This window comes from Globicephala melas, chromosome 7 (assembly GCF_963455315.2).
Source record: "Globicephala melas chromosome 7, mGloMel1.2, whole genome shotgun sequence".
In the NCBI taxonomy this organism is placed as follows: domain Eukaryota; kingdom Metazoa; phylum Chordata; class Mammalia; order Artiodactyla; family Delphinidae; genus Globicephala; species Globicephala melas.
In genome coordinates this window covers 111441603-111459532 of record NC_083320.1, presented here as the reverse complement: position 1 = coordinate 111459532, position 17930 = coordinate 111441603, and the positions used below count along the sequence as shown (strand labels likewise).

The 17930-nt window shown below is 40.4% G+C and overlaps 1 protein-coding gene across 1 annotated transcript in view; it reads left to right on the top strand.

Annotated features, from left to right (window-relative positions):
* LOC115843926 (uncharacterized) overlaps positions 1-17930 on the top strand; it is a 254621-nt gene that overhangs the window by 218146 nt on the left and 18545 nt on the right. Inside the window, 1 exon segment of the mRNA XM_030840489.2 lies at positions 15592-15731. Coding sequence (XP_030696349.2) covers positions 15592-15731 — 140 coding nt within the window.

Below are 17930 nucleotides of genomic sequence, written 5' to 3'. Positions count from 1 at the left end.
GAATGTTCCATGTGTGCTTAAAAAGAATGTGTATTCTGGTGGGGCTTTTTTTTGGGGGGGGGGAATGTAATGTCCTGAAGATATTAGTTAAGTCTAACTGTTCTGTTGTGTCATTTGGGGTCTCTGTTTCTTACTGATTTTCTGTCTGGAAGATCTGTCCACTGATGTCAGTGGGGTGTTAAAATCTCCTACTGTTATTGTATTCCCATCAATTTCTTCCTTTATGTCTGTTAGTATTTGTTTTATGTATTCAGGTACTCCTATATTGGGTGCATATATTTATTTTTTGTTGAACTACAGTTGATTTACAGTATCATGTTAGTTTCTAGTGTACAGCAAAGTGATTCAGTTGTATATATATATTTCATATTTTTTCATATTCTTTTCCATTATAGTTTATTAAAAGATATTGAATATCTGTGCTATACAGTAGGACCTTGTTTTTTTAATCTATTTTATGTATAGTAGTTTGTATCTGATAATCCCAAATTCCTAATTTGTCCCTCCCCCCTTTCCCTTTTGGTAACATAAGTTTGTTTTCTATGTCTGTGAGTCTGTTTCTGTTTTGTAAATAAGTTCATTTGTATCACTTATATTGGGTGCATATGTGTTGAGTGTAATATCCTTTTCATGTGTTGATTCTTTTGTCATTATATAGTGTCCTTCTTTATCTTTCTTTATGGTCTTCATTTTAAAGTCTATTTTGTCTGATATGAGTATGGCTACTGCCACTTTCTTATCATTTCCATTAGCATGAAATATCTTTTTCCATTCCCTCACTTTGAATCTATGTGTGTCCTTCACCCTAAAGTGGGTTTCTTATAGGCAGCATATTGTAGGTTCTTATTTTATTATCCAGTTTGCCACTCTATGTCTTTTGATCAGACGGAACATTTGGTCCATTGACACTTAAGGTAATTATTGATAAGTATGATTTTATTGAGATTTTAAACCTTGTTTTCCAGTTGATTTTGTGTTTCTTCTTTGTTCCTTTCTTTGTTTTTCCTTTTGTGGTTTGATAGTTTTCTATTGTAGTATGTTTGAGTTTGAGCAACTGAAAGAGCACTGTTGTGGACTGTTGAGATACAGATGCCTGTGAGCCAAGCAGGTGTGGGTGGATGGGCAGTTCTGCTTAGGTCATATGAACGTTGAGATGCCTGTCAGGCCTCTAGGCAGAAGAGCAAGCAGGTGGTTGGAACTGTGAGCCAGGAGTTGAAGAGAAATCTCCAAGCTGGAGAATTTAAGTGAGTTTTCAGCACCAGGACCAAAGCCACCTGAGGCAAGGCCCAGCCACCTGGGGCAGGGCAGGTGCCGCTTTGTGTCATCTGTCACTGCCTAACCAAGCAGGATGCCAGCTCCAGAGCATACCTTCAACCACTTAAGGCAAGCCATTACAATGACTGCAGCACCAAAATGTCCAAATACCCAAATCTGAACCCAGAGGGGTTGTGGCCAACCGCAGATAGCTCACACTGACAGTTACACAGCCATAGGCTTCAGAGCACAGAGTGGGGAATGCCTTCTGTTACGAAATCACATATTCATACAGCATGAATCAAGACATATTGCAAGAACATTCTGCAGTTGATTCTATGGACAGAACAGTAGAAATGAAGTCTACCAATGTTTCATTTACATGTAGAATATGAGAGGCTTATATACATGCTACATCTTCAAGATCCAGGAAAACTCTTCCGACTCAAAAAACCATAAACACTGTGAAAGGAATTACCTCAGCAGTTACTTGGGACTTATGACAAATACAGTATCTTCAAATATTAAATGCTAAAATTGAAGAATTTTTGCTCCTCTGAAGGAAGGAGCATAAGACACTCACAGCAGCATTTATGGAGAAATGATCACGAAGATTAGTGTAAACCACAAATTCCCTCAGGCCTCTCCAGTCTCGCAATATATTTATCTATATTTGTTATTTAAAAGGTGCCAGGGACTTCTTTGGTGGTCCAGTGGTTAAGAATCTGCCTTCCAATGCAGGGGACACAGGTATGACCCCTGATTGGGGAACTAAGATCCCACATGCCACAGGGCAACAAGCCTGCACACCGCAACTACTGAGCCCACACGTTCTGGAGACTGTGCGCCACAACTAGAGAGCTCACACGCCACAGCTACTGAGCCCGTGCACTCTAGAGCCTGCGTGCCACAACTAGAGAGCCCACGCACCACAACTACTGAGCCTATGTGCTCTGGAGCCCGCATGCCACAACTAAAGAGAAGCCCCTGTGCCACAATGAAAGATCCCATGTGCTGCAACTAAGACCCAACACAGCCAAATAAATAAATAAAATTTTTATAAAAGGTGTGACTACATATTAGGCAGGATTTTTTTAGGCAGGATTTTTTAAATAACAGGCTAAGGAAAGGCTGCATGAACACTGGATATAAGCTGAAGAGAAGTTCAGATCTTCCAAGCAGAAAGGTCAAGAAGAATGAGGTTAGTTGTAAAGACCAGCTAACATTTAGGGTTCCACTGCAACAACATTTGAAAAGTTACTTAACTTGAAACTGGTGTTGGCAAGCTCAACCTGCCTAAAATAAACATTAAAGCTTCACATGCTTACCTCATTTAAGGACAACCTCACAATAAGGCAAAGACAATTTTATTTTTAATTTTATTTTATTGTGGTTAAGAACATTTAACATGAGATATACCCTCTTAACAAAACTTTAAGTGTATATTACATTATTTTTGACTATAGATACAATGCTGTACACAGATCTCTAGAGTTTACTCATCTTGCTTAACTGGAACTTTATGCCCATTTTTTAGTAACTCCCATTTGCCCCTCCTCCTGGTCACTGGCAACTACATTCCACTCTTTGATTCTATGAGTTGATTTTAGATACCTCTTATGAGTGGAATTATGCAGTATTTGTCTTTCTGTGAGTGACTTATTTCACTTAGCATAATGACCTCAAGTCGCACCCATGCTGTTACATATTGCAAAATTTCATTCTTTTTTAAGATTGAATAGTATTTCATTGTATGTATATACCACATTTTCTTTATTCATTCATCTGCTGCTGGACATTTGTTTCCACATCTTGGTTATTGTGAACAGTGCTGTTATGAACATGGGAATGCTAATACCTTTTTGAGATCCTGATTTCAATTCTTTTGGATAAATATTCAGAAGTGGGACTGCCAGATCATAGGGTAGTTCTACTTTCAATTTTTTGAGGACTCTCCATCCTGTTTTCCATAGCAGCTACAGCATTTTGCATTCCCACCAAGAGTGTGCAAGAGTTTCAATTTCTCCACATCCTCTCCTCTCATCCTCTTTTGGGTTTGTTTGTTTTTTTGTTTTATTATAGCCATCCTGACAGGTGTGAGGTACTATCTCATTGTGGTTTTGATTGCATTTCCCTGATGATTAGAGACTTTGAGCATTTTTTTCATATACCTGTTGGCCATTTGTACATCTTTTTTTGAAAAATACCTATTTAAGTCCTTAGCCAATTTTTTAATTGAGTTATTAGGGTTTTGGGCATTGAGTTGTAGGAGTTCCTTATATATTTTGGAGATTAACCCCTTATCAGATATGTGGTCTGCAAATATTTTCTCCCATTCTATAGATTACCTTTTCACCCTGTTGATTGTTTCTTTTCTGTGCAAAAGCTTTTTAGTTTGATGTAGTCCCACGTGTTTAGTTTTGGTTTTGTTGCCTGTTCTTTTGGTGTCATATCCATGAAATCATTGCCAAGACAAATATCATGAAGCTTTTCCCCTATGTTTTCTTCTAGGAGTTTTAAAGTTTCAGGTCTTACATTTAAGACATTTTGAGTTGATTTTTGTTTTAAGGTATAAGATAAATGTCCAATTTCATTCTTCGTTTTTATGTGGATATCTAGTTTTCCCAATACCATTTATTGAGGAGACTGTCTTTCCCCCATTGCATATTCTTGACTGCTTTGTTGTAAGTTAACTGATCATATACGTGTGGGTTTATTTCTGGGTTCTCTATTCTGTTCCATTGGTCTATATGTCTGTCTTTATGCCAGTACTGTATTGTTTGAATAACTTCATAATATATTTAAATCAGGATGTCTGTCCTTTCTCAGGACTGATTTGGCTATTTGTGGTCTTTTGTGCTTCCATATGAATTGCAGAGTTTTTTTTTTATTTCTGTAAAACAAAATGCCTTATGGATTTTGATAGAGATTGCATTGAATCTGTGGATCACTTTGGGTAGGATGGATATTTCAATAATATTAAATCTTCCAATCCATGAACACAAGATATCTTTCCATTTGTGTCTTCTTTTATTTCTCTCTTCAATATTTTGCAGTTTTCTGTAGGTAAGTTTTTACCTCCTTAGTTAAGCTTATTCCTAAGTATTTTATTCTTTTTTGGTGCTATTGTAAATGTGATTGCTTTCCTAATTTCCTTTTCAGAAAGTCTTTGTTAGAGTATCGAAACACAACTGATTTTTGTACATTGATTTCATATCCTGAAATTTTACCGAATTCATTTATTACTTCTAACAGTTTTTTTATGGAATATTCAGAGTTTTCTGTATATGAGATCATGTCATTTGCAAACAGGGACAATTTTACTTCCTTCCCAATTTGGACATCTTTTATTCCCCTTATTGCTTTGGTTGGGATTTCCAGTACTGTGCTCAATAGAAGTAGTGGGAGTGGGCATCCTTGTCTTGTTCCTGATCTTAGAGGAAAAGCTTTCAGTTTTTCATCATTGAGTATGATGTTAGCTGTGGAATTTTCATACATGGCCTTTATTATGTTGTGGTACTTTCCTTTTATTACTTGTTTGTTGAGATTTTTTAATCATGAAAAGGATGTTGAATTTTGTCAAAAACTTTTTCTTCATCTATTGAGATGATCAAGTGATTTTCATCCTTTATTCTGTTAATGTGTTATTTCATATTAATTGATTCTCACACGTTGAATCATCTTTGCATCCCAGGGATAAATCCTACTTGGTCATGGTGTATGATCCTTTTAATGTGTTGTATTTTGTTGAGGATTTTTGCATCAATGTTCATCAGGGATATTGGTCTGTAGTTTTCTTGTCAGAAAAAGTTGTCTTTGTCTGGTTTTGGTATCAGGAGAGTTATGGACTCATAAAGTGAGATTGGAAGTGTTCCTTCTTCAGTTTTTTGGAAGAGTTTGAGAAGGGTTGGCATTAATTCTTTAAATGTTTGGGCAGAGACATCTTTTAGATACATAAGATTGTCCTGTTGCATTTAACTTAAGCAGCTTACACACTAAAAGTAGGAAACTGTATCATTTTAAAAAAAGCTTTTAAAAGCTTAATTTGTTAAAAATAACTGCTCAGCTAAATCTACCATGAAAAATCATGATGTTTAATTTTTTGCAGTGAAAATTATTATAAAGTAATGCATGATATGATTTTATTGCCTTGCACAGTACTGAGGTGAAAATGAATTTTTTCATTAAAGTATTATGTGACATAATTTCATTATATTATATTGTATTGATTTACCAAAACTTGTAATTTGGTAAAAACATTGCCTTCTTTGGTTTTGTATTACAAAAGTCTATGATCTAGAATATTACATTGTGGGCTCATTATGTTAAATTAAAAAATCAAAGTTATTACCTAAATTTTCCACTTCACATTTGTCTAACATAAAAGAGCCATGTATCAAAAATCATGTTTCACTTACTGCTAAGCATGACATGACATATTTTTAATGTAATTGCTTTCTGAAGTATTGATAATTATAACCAGAAAGCATCTTTTATACATGAAGGCCTACTTGACTGATTTCCCTGGAACTTAATTCTTTGTTTCTTTTTTTTTTCTTTTTCCTATTTTTTGGCCACGCCGCGCAGCATGTGGAATCTTAGTTCCCTGACCAGGGATCGAACCCATGCCCCCTGCAGTGGAAGCACGGTGTTTTAACTACTGGACCACCAGGGAGGTCCCTAATTCTTTGAATAATAGGGAACCATGGCAGCAAACAGCCACATGGAGCACATGTTTCCCCGTGGGCTTCTCTCTCATGGGAGAGAAGGCCACGGGGAAACAAGCAGCTGTGTGCTCACGGAGGCCGGACAGTTCGGAGGCCCTAGAGAGGTGCAGGGAAGAGTGTGGCATCTGGGCAAGTTTTAATCCTGCCTCTGCTGCTGGCTGCCTGTGAGACCTTAACAAGTGTCTTAACCTCTGTGAGCCCCAAGTCTTTAACTGTGTAATGTGTCTAATAATACCTATTTCACAAGTAGGCTTGAATCTGATATATTAGTAGGCGGTACACTGTAAATTCCCAGTAAAGGTTATTTTACTCTCAGCAGTAAGAGAACAGGGAGGCTGGGGAGGACGAAAGAAGGTCAGAGTCTTTCCTGTGAGAAAACCCTGAGTAAGCCTTGAGGTGCAGAGGGGATTCAGATTTGGTGCTATAGATGTCTATAGAAGTTTTATTTGCTGAATGGAAAAGCATTCAGAAGCACGCAAAAGCAAGGCTTGGTGGGACCTAAATCAAAAATCTTGAGCTGAGGAGATCACTAAATGTGATATGGGATCCTGGAACAGAAAGGATATTAAGGAAAAACTGAGAAAAGTATGGACTTTAATTAATAATAATAATGTATCAATATTGGTCCATTAATTCTGAGTAATGTATCCTGTCAATGTAAGATCTTAATAAGATAAACTGGTGTGGGGTGTATGGGAATTCTTTGTACTGTCTGCCCAATTATTCTATAAATCTAAAACAGTTCTAAAAAGTAAAGTCTAGGGAATTCCCTGGAGGTCCAGTGGTTAGGACTCCGTGCTTCCACTGCAGGGGGCCCAGGTTCGATCCCTGGTTGGGGAACTAAGATCCCGAGTGCCTCTGGGCCAAAAAAAAAAAAAAGTGAAAAAAGTAAAGTCTATTAAAACAACAACAACAGTAACAAACTTTTTTTGTTTAACCTGAAAGCTGGACAGGATTTAGAGTGGAAGGCAGACGACAACAGCTGAGCAGAGGCAGCAGAGCAGACAAGGGCACATGAGGAGAGAGCAGTCGCGTGGGGAGGACAGCCTGGCATGGGGGGCCCTGGGGGCCCACTCCCTCTCCACCCTGGGCCAGCGCTGCTGCTCCCAGACCAGAATGTCAGCGCAGTGCGAGAAGCGGCTCTTGTGTCTGGTCCAGCTGGGAGGCGGGGCCTGAGCTGCCTGCTCCCCCAGCAGCAAACACAGACTGTACCACCCTCGTCTGACTCACCATCAGCAGGAACCCTTCATACAGGAGAGAAGAGAATTTAAACAGACTCAGTCTGGTGAAAACAGCCCAGAGATCTGGGTGATTTGGGGAAAGGAACTTTAGCTCTCTGGGCCCCAGCTTCCCCACCTACAGAATGGGGCACATAGTTTAGCCTTCTTTGTTCGTGTCATTAGGATGTGGTGAGAAGCCCGTGAGGCTGAGGCCTGAGCATTTACTCTGGTGACTCAGCACGGGGCTGCCTAGGGCAACACTCCCTGCACCAACTGTCCTTCCTAGGAAGGGCCGTCAGACCTCACCCCTGCTGTCCCTTCCCCCTTGTCTATTCCTGGATCTCTGGGACTCTTCCGTGTCCTTGAACAACATCCCACTTGCGTCTGGGGCCTGATGCTGTCTCCATTGCCTGGAACACTCTTCACCCTTCCGCAGTACTCCCCTCCCCCCCAGGTCACCCCCAGCTCAGGGTGGCCAAGACCTCACACCCTTGGGCAGGGGCTCCTGTGCTCGCCGCTTCATCACTGTTTACCCCTATTCCTGCTGGACTCTGATCTCCACGGGAGCAGGGGGGTGTCTGTCTTATTCACACTGTGTCCTCAGAACCCCGTGTGTGTCTAGTGGCACAAACACAATAGGCACTGAACACTTTTCAGTGAATTCAGAAAGGAACAAACAAGTGCACACATGTGATAAATGGAAGCCCCTGGCCAGTGGGTGCTGGGGGAGCAGCCAGAGCTGCCGACACCTCCCCAGACACCCCAACGTTCTGGCATTCCTGTTTCAACTCGAGACTGTATGCCAGGCTCTTTAGAGTTTCCTAAAGGGGCCTGCGGCCGCCCCAAAAGACCGTCTGCCCTGACTGTGCTGGAGCAGAATGTCCTGGGAGTTAGCAAACCACTTTGTTAAGGGCTCTTGACTGAGAACAGTGGGTCTCAGGCTTTGAGCTCTGCACCAGGTCACCTGAAGTCACACAGCCTGCTGGGCCCACCCCGGAGTTTCTGATTCAGCAGGTCTGGAGAGGGGCAAGAAACTGCGTCTCTGACAAGTTCCCAAGGGATACTGCTGGTCTAGGGACCCACTTTGAGAACCACTCTTCTCCAGGGCTCTAGGGCAGCACAGAGTAGACTCCCCTGTGGCATTCTCTCCTCACTGGAAGAACCACTGCTTTTCCTTTTAAGTGGAGACAGAAGATTGGGTGCTGTTCATCAGAGGTAAAGGGGCCCTTGCCAATCTTTTGTCTAGAATCCAGAATTCTTAGCTGTGTTGCTGTCTAAAAGTTCTAAATTATTAGAATCTCATAATGGATCAGACAGCTGGCTTGTCTTCCTACATAAAAATTAAATATCCAAAATCAAGACTGATTTTGTGTTGACCCGGCCATGTCATTTATTCACCCGAAGATGCTTGCGGAGCACAGGACCACACCCTTCAATGCTTTCATGTACGTTAACGGCATGTGAACCTTCCAAGGGCCTTGCTTATATGAAAGGAGTTTGAGCGCATCTCAGAGGACAGATGACTAGCTCTGCCCCCTGGCCGTTTGCAGACCAGCATTGGGCCTGGGTGTCCTGACTGCAGTCCTGGGGTGGTCCTCCCACTGCCACCTCCACTCACTCTCCTGTGAATGGTCTCCTACTTCCTTCATTTACGCAAACACCTCCTCTGTCCCAGACCCTGTGCTGGAAGCTAGATATTAGATGATGATAAAAATATTGGCAGACTCATGTTGAAACTTGCTTTCCTTTCCTCCCAGGCTGCAGGTTTGCTAGATAAGCAACCATTTTGTGAGCTGCTGAGACCTCAACTGGGACTGGCTAAGAGAGAGCCAAGAAAAGTAGTAACTCTTACAAAGAATCTGTTTTATTCCCTCAAAGAGATGATTGATTTTTAAATTCTCCTAGAAGAAAGTGTGGGAGAGAGACAGACTCTGTATCTCTTAAGACATATACTATATATTATTTACAGATTAAATTATAGGATGTCTGGGATTTGCTTTAAAATAATGCAGCACTGAAAGAAATCAAGGATCTAAGTATGGAGAGATATTCCACAGATTGGAGGACGCAACAGAGTAAAGATGTCAGTTACCTCCAAATCAATACGTGGGTTTGACACAATTTCTACCAAAATCCCAGCAAGGTTTTTTTTATAACTATAGACAAGATTATTCTAATGTTTATAGAGAAAGGCAAAGGAACAAGAATAGCTAAAATAGTTCTAAAAAAGAGAAATAAAGAGGAACCACTCCACCAAATTTCAAGAATTATTATACAACTATAGAAAACAAGATTGTGTGATATTGGAGAAGAACAAACAAGTAAATTAATGGATCAAAATAGAGAATCCAGAAATAGTGCCAAACAAGTATAACCGAACAATTTTTAAAACAGCTTTTTTGAGATATAAACCACATACCATACAACTCACCCATGTAAAGTACAAAATGCAAATTGTTTTGTATGTTATTAATTTTAAAAATTGTGATAAAATGTGTTTTAAATTTTGCCATTTTATATGTATAATTCAGTGGCATTATTTTCACAAGGTATGCAACCATCACCACTATATATGGCCACATTTTTTCATCACTCCCTGTTCCATTAAGCAATAACTCCCTGTTCCCCTCTCCCTACAGCCCCTGGTAACCACTAATCTATTTTCTGTCCCTAAGAATTTGCCTGTTCTAGGTACCTTATGTAAATGGGATCATACAATATGTGTCCTTCAGTGTCTGCCTCATTTCACTTAGCATAGTATTTTCAAGGTTCATCCATGTTGTAGTGTGTATCAGAACATCATTCCTTTTTATGACTGAATAATATTTCATTGTATGTAAATACCATATTTGGTTTTTCCATTTATCTGTTTGATGGACATTTGGGTTATTTCCACCTTTTGGCTATTATGAGTAATGCTGCCATGAACATTGGTGTACTAATATCTGTTTGAGTCCCTGATTTCAATTCTTTTGGGTACATACCTAGAAGTGTAATTGCTAGATCATATGGTAATTCTATGTTTTGCTTTTTGAGGACCTGCCAAACTCTTTTCCACAGCAGCTGCCTTGTATATCTTTTCTGAAGAAATGTCTACCCAAGACATTTGCCCATTTTTTAATGAGTTTGTTGTAGTTGCTGTTGTTCTTGAATTGTAGGAGTTCTTTATATATTTCTAGATATTAGTCCCTTATCGGATATATGATTTGCAAATATTTTCTCCCATTCAGTGGGCTGCCTTCTCATTTCCTTGAAAGTATCCTATGATGCACAAAACTTTAAGATTTTGACGTAGTCCAGTTTACCTATTTTTTTTTCTTTTGTTGCCTGGGCTTTTGGTGTCATATACAAGAAATAATTTCCACATCCAATGTCATAAAACGTTTCCCCTGTTTTCTTCAAAGAGCCTTACAGTTTTAGCTCTTATGTTTAGGTCTTTGATCCATTCTGAGTTAATTTTTGTATACGGCATTAGGTAAGGACCTAACTTCATTATTTCGCATGTGGATATTCAGTTTCCCAACACTATTTATTGAAAAGACTGTCTTTTCCCCCACTGACTATCTTGGCACCTTTGTCAAAAATCAAATGACCATTTATGTGAGGGTTTATTTCTGGGGTCTCTATTTTATTCTATTAGACCAATAGAATATATGTCTATCCTTGTGCCAGTATCACACTGTTTTGATAACTGTGGCTTTGTAGCAAGTTTTGAGATCAGGTAATGTGAGCCCTCCTGCTTAGTCTTTTCATGATAATTTTGAATATTCAGGGTTCCTTGAGACTCCATATGAATTTTAGAATAAGTTTTTCTATTTCTGTAAAAATGCCATTGGGATTTTGATAGGGATTGCATTGAATCTGTAGATTGCTTTGAGTATTATTGTCATCTCAACAATCTTAAATCTATTAACGCGTGAACATGGGATGTCTTTCCATTTATTTAGGTTTTCTTTTTATATCTTTCAGCAATGTTGGAATTTTCAGTGTACAAATCTTTTGCCTCCTTGGTTAAAGTTATTCCTAAGTATTTTATTATTTTCAATGCTACTGTAATGGAATATAAAATACTTCTGTTTTCAAATTGTTCATTGCAAGTATATAGAAATAAAACTGATTTTTTTGTGTTGATTTATTTCCCCCAACTTTGCTGGATTTATTTATAAACTCTGACAATCTATTGTGGATCTTCAGAGTTTTCTACATATAAGATTGTGTCATCTACAAACAGAAATAATTTTACTTTTTCCTTTCCAAGTTGGATGACTTATTTATTTTTCTTGCCTAATTGGCCAGAACTTCCAATACTGTGTTGAATAGAAGCGGTGAAAGCAGGCATCCTTGTCTTTTCCCTAATCTCAAGGAAAAAGCTTTCAGTTTCTCATCATTAAGTATGATGTTAGCTGTGAGTTTTTCATATATGGCCTTTATCATATTGGGGACATTCCCTTCTATTCCTAGTCTGTGTGTTTTTATCATGAAATAGTGTTGAATTTTGTCAATGCTCTCTCTGCATCAACTGAGATGATCATGTAGGGTTTTTTCCCTTCGTTCTATTACTGTTGTATATTACATTGAATGATTTTCATATGTTGAACCATTCTTGTATTTCAGAAATAAATCCTAATCAGTCAAGATATATAATCCTTTTAATATGCTGTTGAATTCACTTTACTAGTAGTTTACTGGTATACTAATCCTCTGTTTAGAATTTTTGCATGTATATTTATGAAAGATATTTGTCTTCAGTTTTCTTTTTTTAATAGTGTTTTGTCTGGCTTTAATGAGTTAGGAAGTATTTCTTCCCCTTCAGTATTTTGGAAGGTGTGAGAAAGATTAATGTTAATTGTTATTTAAATGTTTGGTAGAATTCCCTAGTGAAGCCATCAAATCTTGGGCTTTTCTCTGTTGGGAAGTTTGTGATTCAATTTCCCTGGTAGTTATAGGTCTATTCAGATTTTCTATTTCTTCTTGAGTCAGTTTTAGTACATGTGTTTTTCTAAGAATTTACTCATATAGTTTATCTAATTTGTTGGTGTATAACAGTTCAGTTGTTAGTATTTTCTTATAATTCTTTTTATTTCTGTAAAATTGATAGTAATGTCCCCACTTGGCTAACTGATACTTGACAAAAGTACAGAAGCAATTCAGTAGAGGAAAGTTTTTTTTTTAGAAATAGTGCTGGAACAACTGGACATCCATAGGCAATAAAAATGAACCTTGACCTAAATCTCACATTTTATACAAAAAAACTCAAAATGAATCATAGATTTAAGTGTAAAAGGTTTTAGAGGAAAAAACATAAATGAAAATCTTTTGGAACTAAGATTTGGTGAAGAGTTCTTAGATGTGACTCCAAAAGCATCACCCATAAAAGGAAAATTTGATAAATTGAACTTCATCAAAATTTAAAATTTTGCTCTGTGAAATCCTTGTTAAGAGGATGAAAAGATAAGCAACAGACTGACAGACAATACATGCAAACCACATATCTGACAGAGGACTCACATCTAGAATATACACAGAACTTTCACCACGTATCTGACAGAGGACTCACATCTAGAATATATACGGAACTTTCAAATCTCAACATCAAAACAATGAACAATAGAAATAGAAAATTGGCAAAAAACATGAAGACATACCTCACCAGAGAAGATATATGAATGGCAAATAGGCACATGAAAAGATGTTCCACAGCACCTGCCTTTTGGGAAATGCAAATTAAGACCAAGATGCAATATTATTATACACCTATCAGAATGTCTAAAGTATAAAATAGCGACAATACCAGATGCTGGTAAGGATGCTGAGAAACTGAATCTTTCATACATTGTGGTGCGAATGTGAAATGGCACATCCACTCTGGAAAACAGTTTGGCAGTTCCTTAAAAAACTAAACATTCAACTGTCATATGACTCAGCAGTTGCACTCCTGGGCAATCACATTTATCCCAGAGAAATGAAAACTTATGTCCACCCAAAAAACTGTACATAAAAGTTCCTCGTAGCTTTATTTGTAACAGCCTAAAATTGGAAACCACCCGGATGTCCTTCAATGGGTGAATGTTTAAAAAAATGTGCACATTTATTACATGGAATACTACTAAGCAATAAAAAGGAATGAAGTAAAAATACAAGCAACCACTTGGATGGATCTCAAGGGCATTTGCCTGAGTGAAAAAAGTCAACCTCAAAAGCTTACATACTGATTGCCGTGGAGGTTACACAAATCTACACAGGTGATAAAATGACATAGAACCATTTACATGTCTTGTACCAAGGGCAGTTTTCTGGAGTCATATGAAATATAATCATTGGGGAAAACTAGGTGAAGGGGACACAAGACCTCTCTGCAGTAGAGTCAGAACACCCTATACTGTATAGTTATTTCAAAATAAAAAGATTTTTTAATGCCTTAGAGGAAAAGGTATGACAGACAACTTTCAATAGACTGTAATCTGTTTTAGATATGTGCTATGGTTACACTTTTTTAGAAAAGAGTCCTCATCTTGGGACTTCCCTGGTGGCGCAGTGGTTAAAGAATCCGCCTGCCAATGCAGGGGACACGGGTTTGATCCCTGGTCCAGGAAGATCCCACATGCTGCGGAACAACTTATCCTGTGCGCCACAACTACTGAGCCTGCGCTCTAGAGCCCGTGGGCCACAACTGCTGAAGCTCGTGCACCTAGAGCCCGTGCTCTGCAACAAGAGAAGTCACTGCAATGAGAAGACCACGCACTGCAATGAAGAGTAGCCCCTGCTCGCTGCAACTAGAGAAAGCCCGCGCGCAGCAACGAAGACCCAAGCAACGCAGCCAAAAATAAAATTTAAAAAAAATTTTTTTAAAGAGACAAGACATGCCACAAACAGGGAGATTACACTTGTGGCACAGATGGGTATCCAGAATAGAGGGGGAAAGTGTATGTATATAAACTATACATACATAGAAATATATTTTTACATTAATGATTATATTAAAAATAAACACTCAATAGACACTTCACATTAAAGGAAATACAGATAATCCATAAACATAGAAGATAAGATGTTCAACACATTAGTAAGCAGGAGTTTTAAATTAAAACTACACTAAGATCCCATTTCATACCTATTGGCCTGTCAAAAAATGAAACTGACAATGGCCATCCCAAGAGTTGGGAGGATGTAGAGTTGGAAACATTCCTACACACTGTCTGACGTCTAAGTTGATAGGATAGCTTAGGGGACAGTTTGGCATACCCAGGACCCAGGGATGCCATACCTAGGTGTCTATACCCAGCAGCATGAATTCATTCCACGGGTAATGGTTTCATCCAAGAGGGCGAAAATCTTAGCTATCACAATGGTTTGTGATCCTCCAAAGAGCAGCAGGACTTTAAAATATATAGTATATTCGTGGTATTAAAATTTCATTGGGGTCAATAGGAAAACAATGTATAAAAGGCTCTTTGGGCGGGGGTAATAATGAAAAAGAGGTTGGGAAACTCTGGGAGAAAGTCTGCGATCCATGCCCAGGCGGTACGTGGATGTGTCTGCAGTACCATCATTTGTACCAGCAACAGCATGGGAAACACCCGATGTTCTGCAGCAGTGCAGTGCACCTGCAAAGCTGCAAATACTCACAAAATGCAAGACTGTGCGTCAGGGAGACTGAATCATCACAACTACATGAGCTGTTGAGTAAAAAAGCCAGTCAGAGAAGAAAAGTTACTGGATGGTTCTGTTTATATGAGGTCAAACCATGCAAAACTCAACAGAAATAAATGCTAAAACAAAGACAGCCTGTATAATTTATAGAAAGCTTGAAATATTGGATATCGCTAAAGGAAAGAGAGGGGAATGGGATTGGAGTAGGATATACAGGAGGTTGAATTCTAAGATTCTGGAATTTTCTAAAACATGATGGTAAGTGCCACAGGTGTTCATTTTATTAATTTTCAAACAATATTTGCATGTATATACTGTATATTTCTTTGGAGATATATACATATATGTTTAATAAGAAGTTGTTAGCATTTTTAAGGGCCTTATGCCATGTATGAGGTATGGTAAAGTATACTATGTATACCTGACACACTGGTAAGTGGTTTTGAATTGAAATCAACGGGAGGGGACTCGAGTGTCATGCCACGGCACATAGTTGTGTGTCCTTGTTTACTGAGCTGGTGGGGACCGAATGGTAGGTGATTTACAGTGATGTGTGAAAGTCGACCAGTGCACTTTTTCAACCAGACTGTGTTTTTGCAACAAGAATGGTGTGAGAACCTGGCTCCCAGACCCTCTCCCTCCTCTTACAGAAGGAGCGTTTATCCCGGAAAGGCTCGTCTCCTTCTCCGCATGTCCCCTCCCTTGCTGCCCTTTAGCAGTTGCTCTCTCTCTCCTTCCAGCCCTCCCTGATGGAGCTCTGGACACGGCGCTCCGTGCAGATGAGGCAGGCAGTGAGGAGGACCTGTACGAGGACGTGCACAGCTCCAGCCACCACTACAGCCACCCTGGAGGGGGCGGCGAGCAGCTGGCCATCAACGAGGTAGGGTCAGGGCTGCATGGGTGAAGGGATGGGGCTGGAACGCACGACCTGGCCATCGGGGCGACTTCAGCACGTTCATGCAGGCCTGGATGTCCACAGTCTGTGTTCCAAGCAGATGACAGTGGCACCGGCGTGCACTCCACACAGGTTCAGCCTGTGGCTCTCACTTTAGAATGTGGTGTCCATGAGCAGAGCTTGTCAAATCCAGGACCCTCCCCTCTGCCCTCAAGGGGCCTAGCAGGAAACCAAAATAGCAGGTGTGGTACCCAGGACCTGTGATGTAACTCCTGTAACACTGTCCTGGATGGAAGAAGCTCTGCTTGGCAGGAAGGAGGCCAGGGCTTAGCCCCTGACCTATCAACTAGTTGCCTGGGCAGGACCTGGGCAAGGCACGTGATTTCTTCCCTATTGACTCCAAGAGCTTAAAGAGTATTGCTGTTGCTATGACAACTGTGTAGTATATGTTACCACTTTTTACTGTTCCTACCTAAGCAGAAGAAATCAGTACGAAACTTTATGTAGGCAAAACTGGTCCCCATGCCAAGTCCTCCTTTTGTATTCTCCAAGGAAGGAGAAATTTCGAGACCTGGACACTCCTCTGTTTTTCTCACTCATACTTCTATTTTCTCCCCATCTTCTTTTTCACTTAATTTGGAGAAGGCTGTTGAACATAATGTGGTAGGTAACTGGCACAAGCACATGTCCATAACAGCACCACATTCTCCTCTTGGCCATGATATAAATGTATTTCTGCTTCACTAAAATGAATCAGACCACCCACGATCTTGCAGAAGATTTTCCCCTCACGAGGAGATCAGTGTACAAACAGTTAGCTTCTGACATTTCTGGAGCCCTTCGGGAGTGTGGTGTCCTCACTACCTACCTGACAGTCACCAGTGCACCAGCGCTTCCCACAGGCCCGGCTCTGAATGATGATTTAAAGTAGCCATTAAATAATGATTTCATCAAAATCCATGATGCATAAGGAATAAGCATCCAAATAAGTTGGTTTTTCCAATATATGAAGCCTTTCTTTAAGTGCTTCTCATAAACTATTTTGAATGGAAGGGGCTCCAAAATGATGTCATCTTAGTAGAATTCACAGAGAATAGTTTGCTTTTTCTTGAAGATTCAGCCGCCCTCAGTCTTGGGGCCCAGCCACGGTGGGAGGCCATGTGGGGCAGGGGGAGAGTCTCTCACACCTGGATGAGAGCTCCTCCCTGCCAGCGACCAGGTGTGGAGATCTGAGCAGGTAGTCCTCTGAGTGCTGAGCTGTAAAATAGGATGACCGTACGGTTACAGGAGGACGGACAAACGTAAGTAACGTGGCATGCAGTGGGCTCTCAACCTCCAATGACGCAGATGGTAATGAGGAAGGAATAGGAACATAAAGCTTTCCGTGTGGGGTTATCTGATTGGCCATCAGTGCTGCGTCGTTAGAGCTCTCGTGTCTACTTTTTATAGCTGTTCATCTCCTACCTAGTGGTGGAATCTGGTCCGTCACATCGTGCTGCTGGTGGGGAGGTGCCTTTTTGGCCCTTAAAAATTTGTCCATTCTAAGGTCTTTGGATGACGAAAGCCAAGAGCCAGGAGTGCTCTAGAAGAACAAGTAGGCTCTGGCCAAGGGCAATGAAGGCAATTGAGACCATGAATTGTATAGGACCTATTTTAGCTGCTTAGAGAATTTGTTTCCTGTTTGGTTCAAAGGTCCTGCGTGGTATTTGAGGTTACTGAGTGGACAGCGTGGTGGTGTTGTACCTGTGTTTAGAGCCCTCAGCGCTCCCAGGGTGCTGGTCTTCCCTGGACCCTGGGCGAGCGCCCAGGGTGGGGTGAGGATGCAGCATGCCACGGAGGAGGACGGCCGGGCCAGGCAGCAGAGCCCCTCCAGTGATACAAGGCTGACATGGGGCAGGGGCTGGGCTGCTGGCTAGTGGAGGACCTGCTGCAGGTCATTCCCATCTCGGGCCTCTGTTTCCTCTGTGTGGGGTGAATAAGGCCCCTGGGCCCCACTGGCATGTAGGAGAGTCACCGTGCCCAGGTGTACTGGGTAACCGGGAAAGGCTGTATTCGTTACGATTCCTGGGCAGCATTAAATAGATTCACCTTATCAGGAACTCCAAAGAGACATAAGAGGTGATCCTCCGATGACAGGCTGGTTCCCCCAGCCTTGCGAGATCAGCACGTCCTGCTCTGCATCCC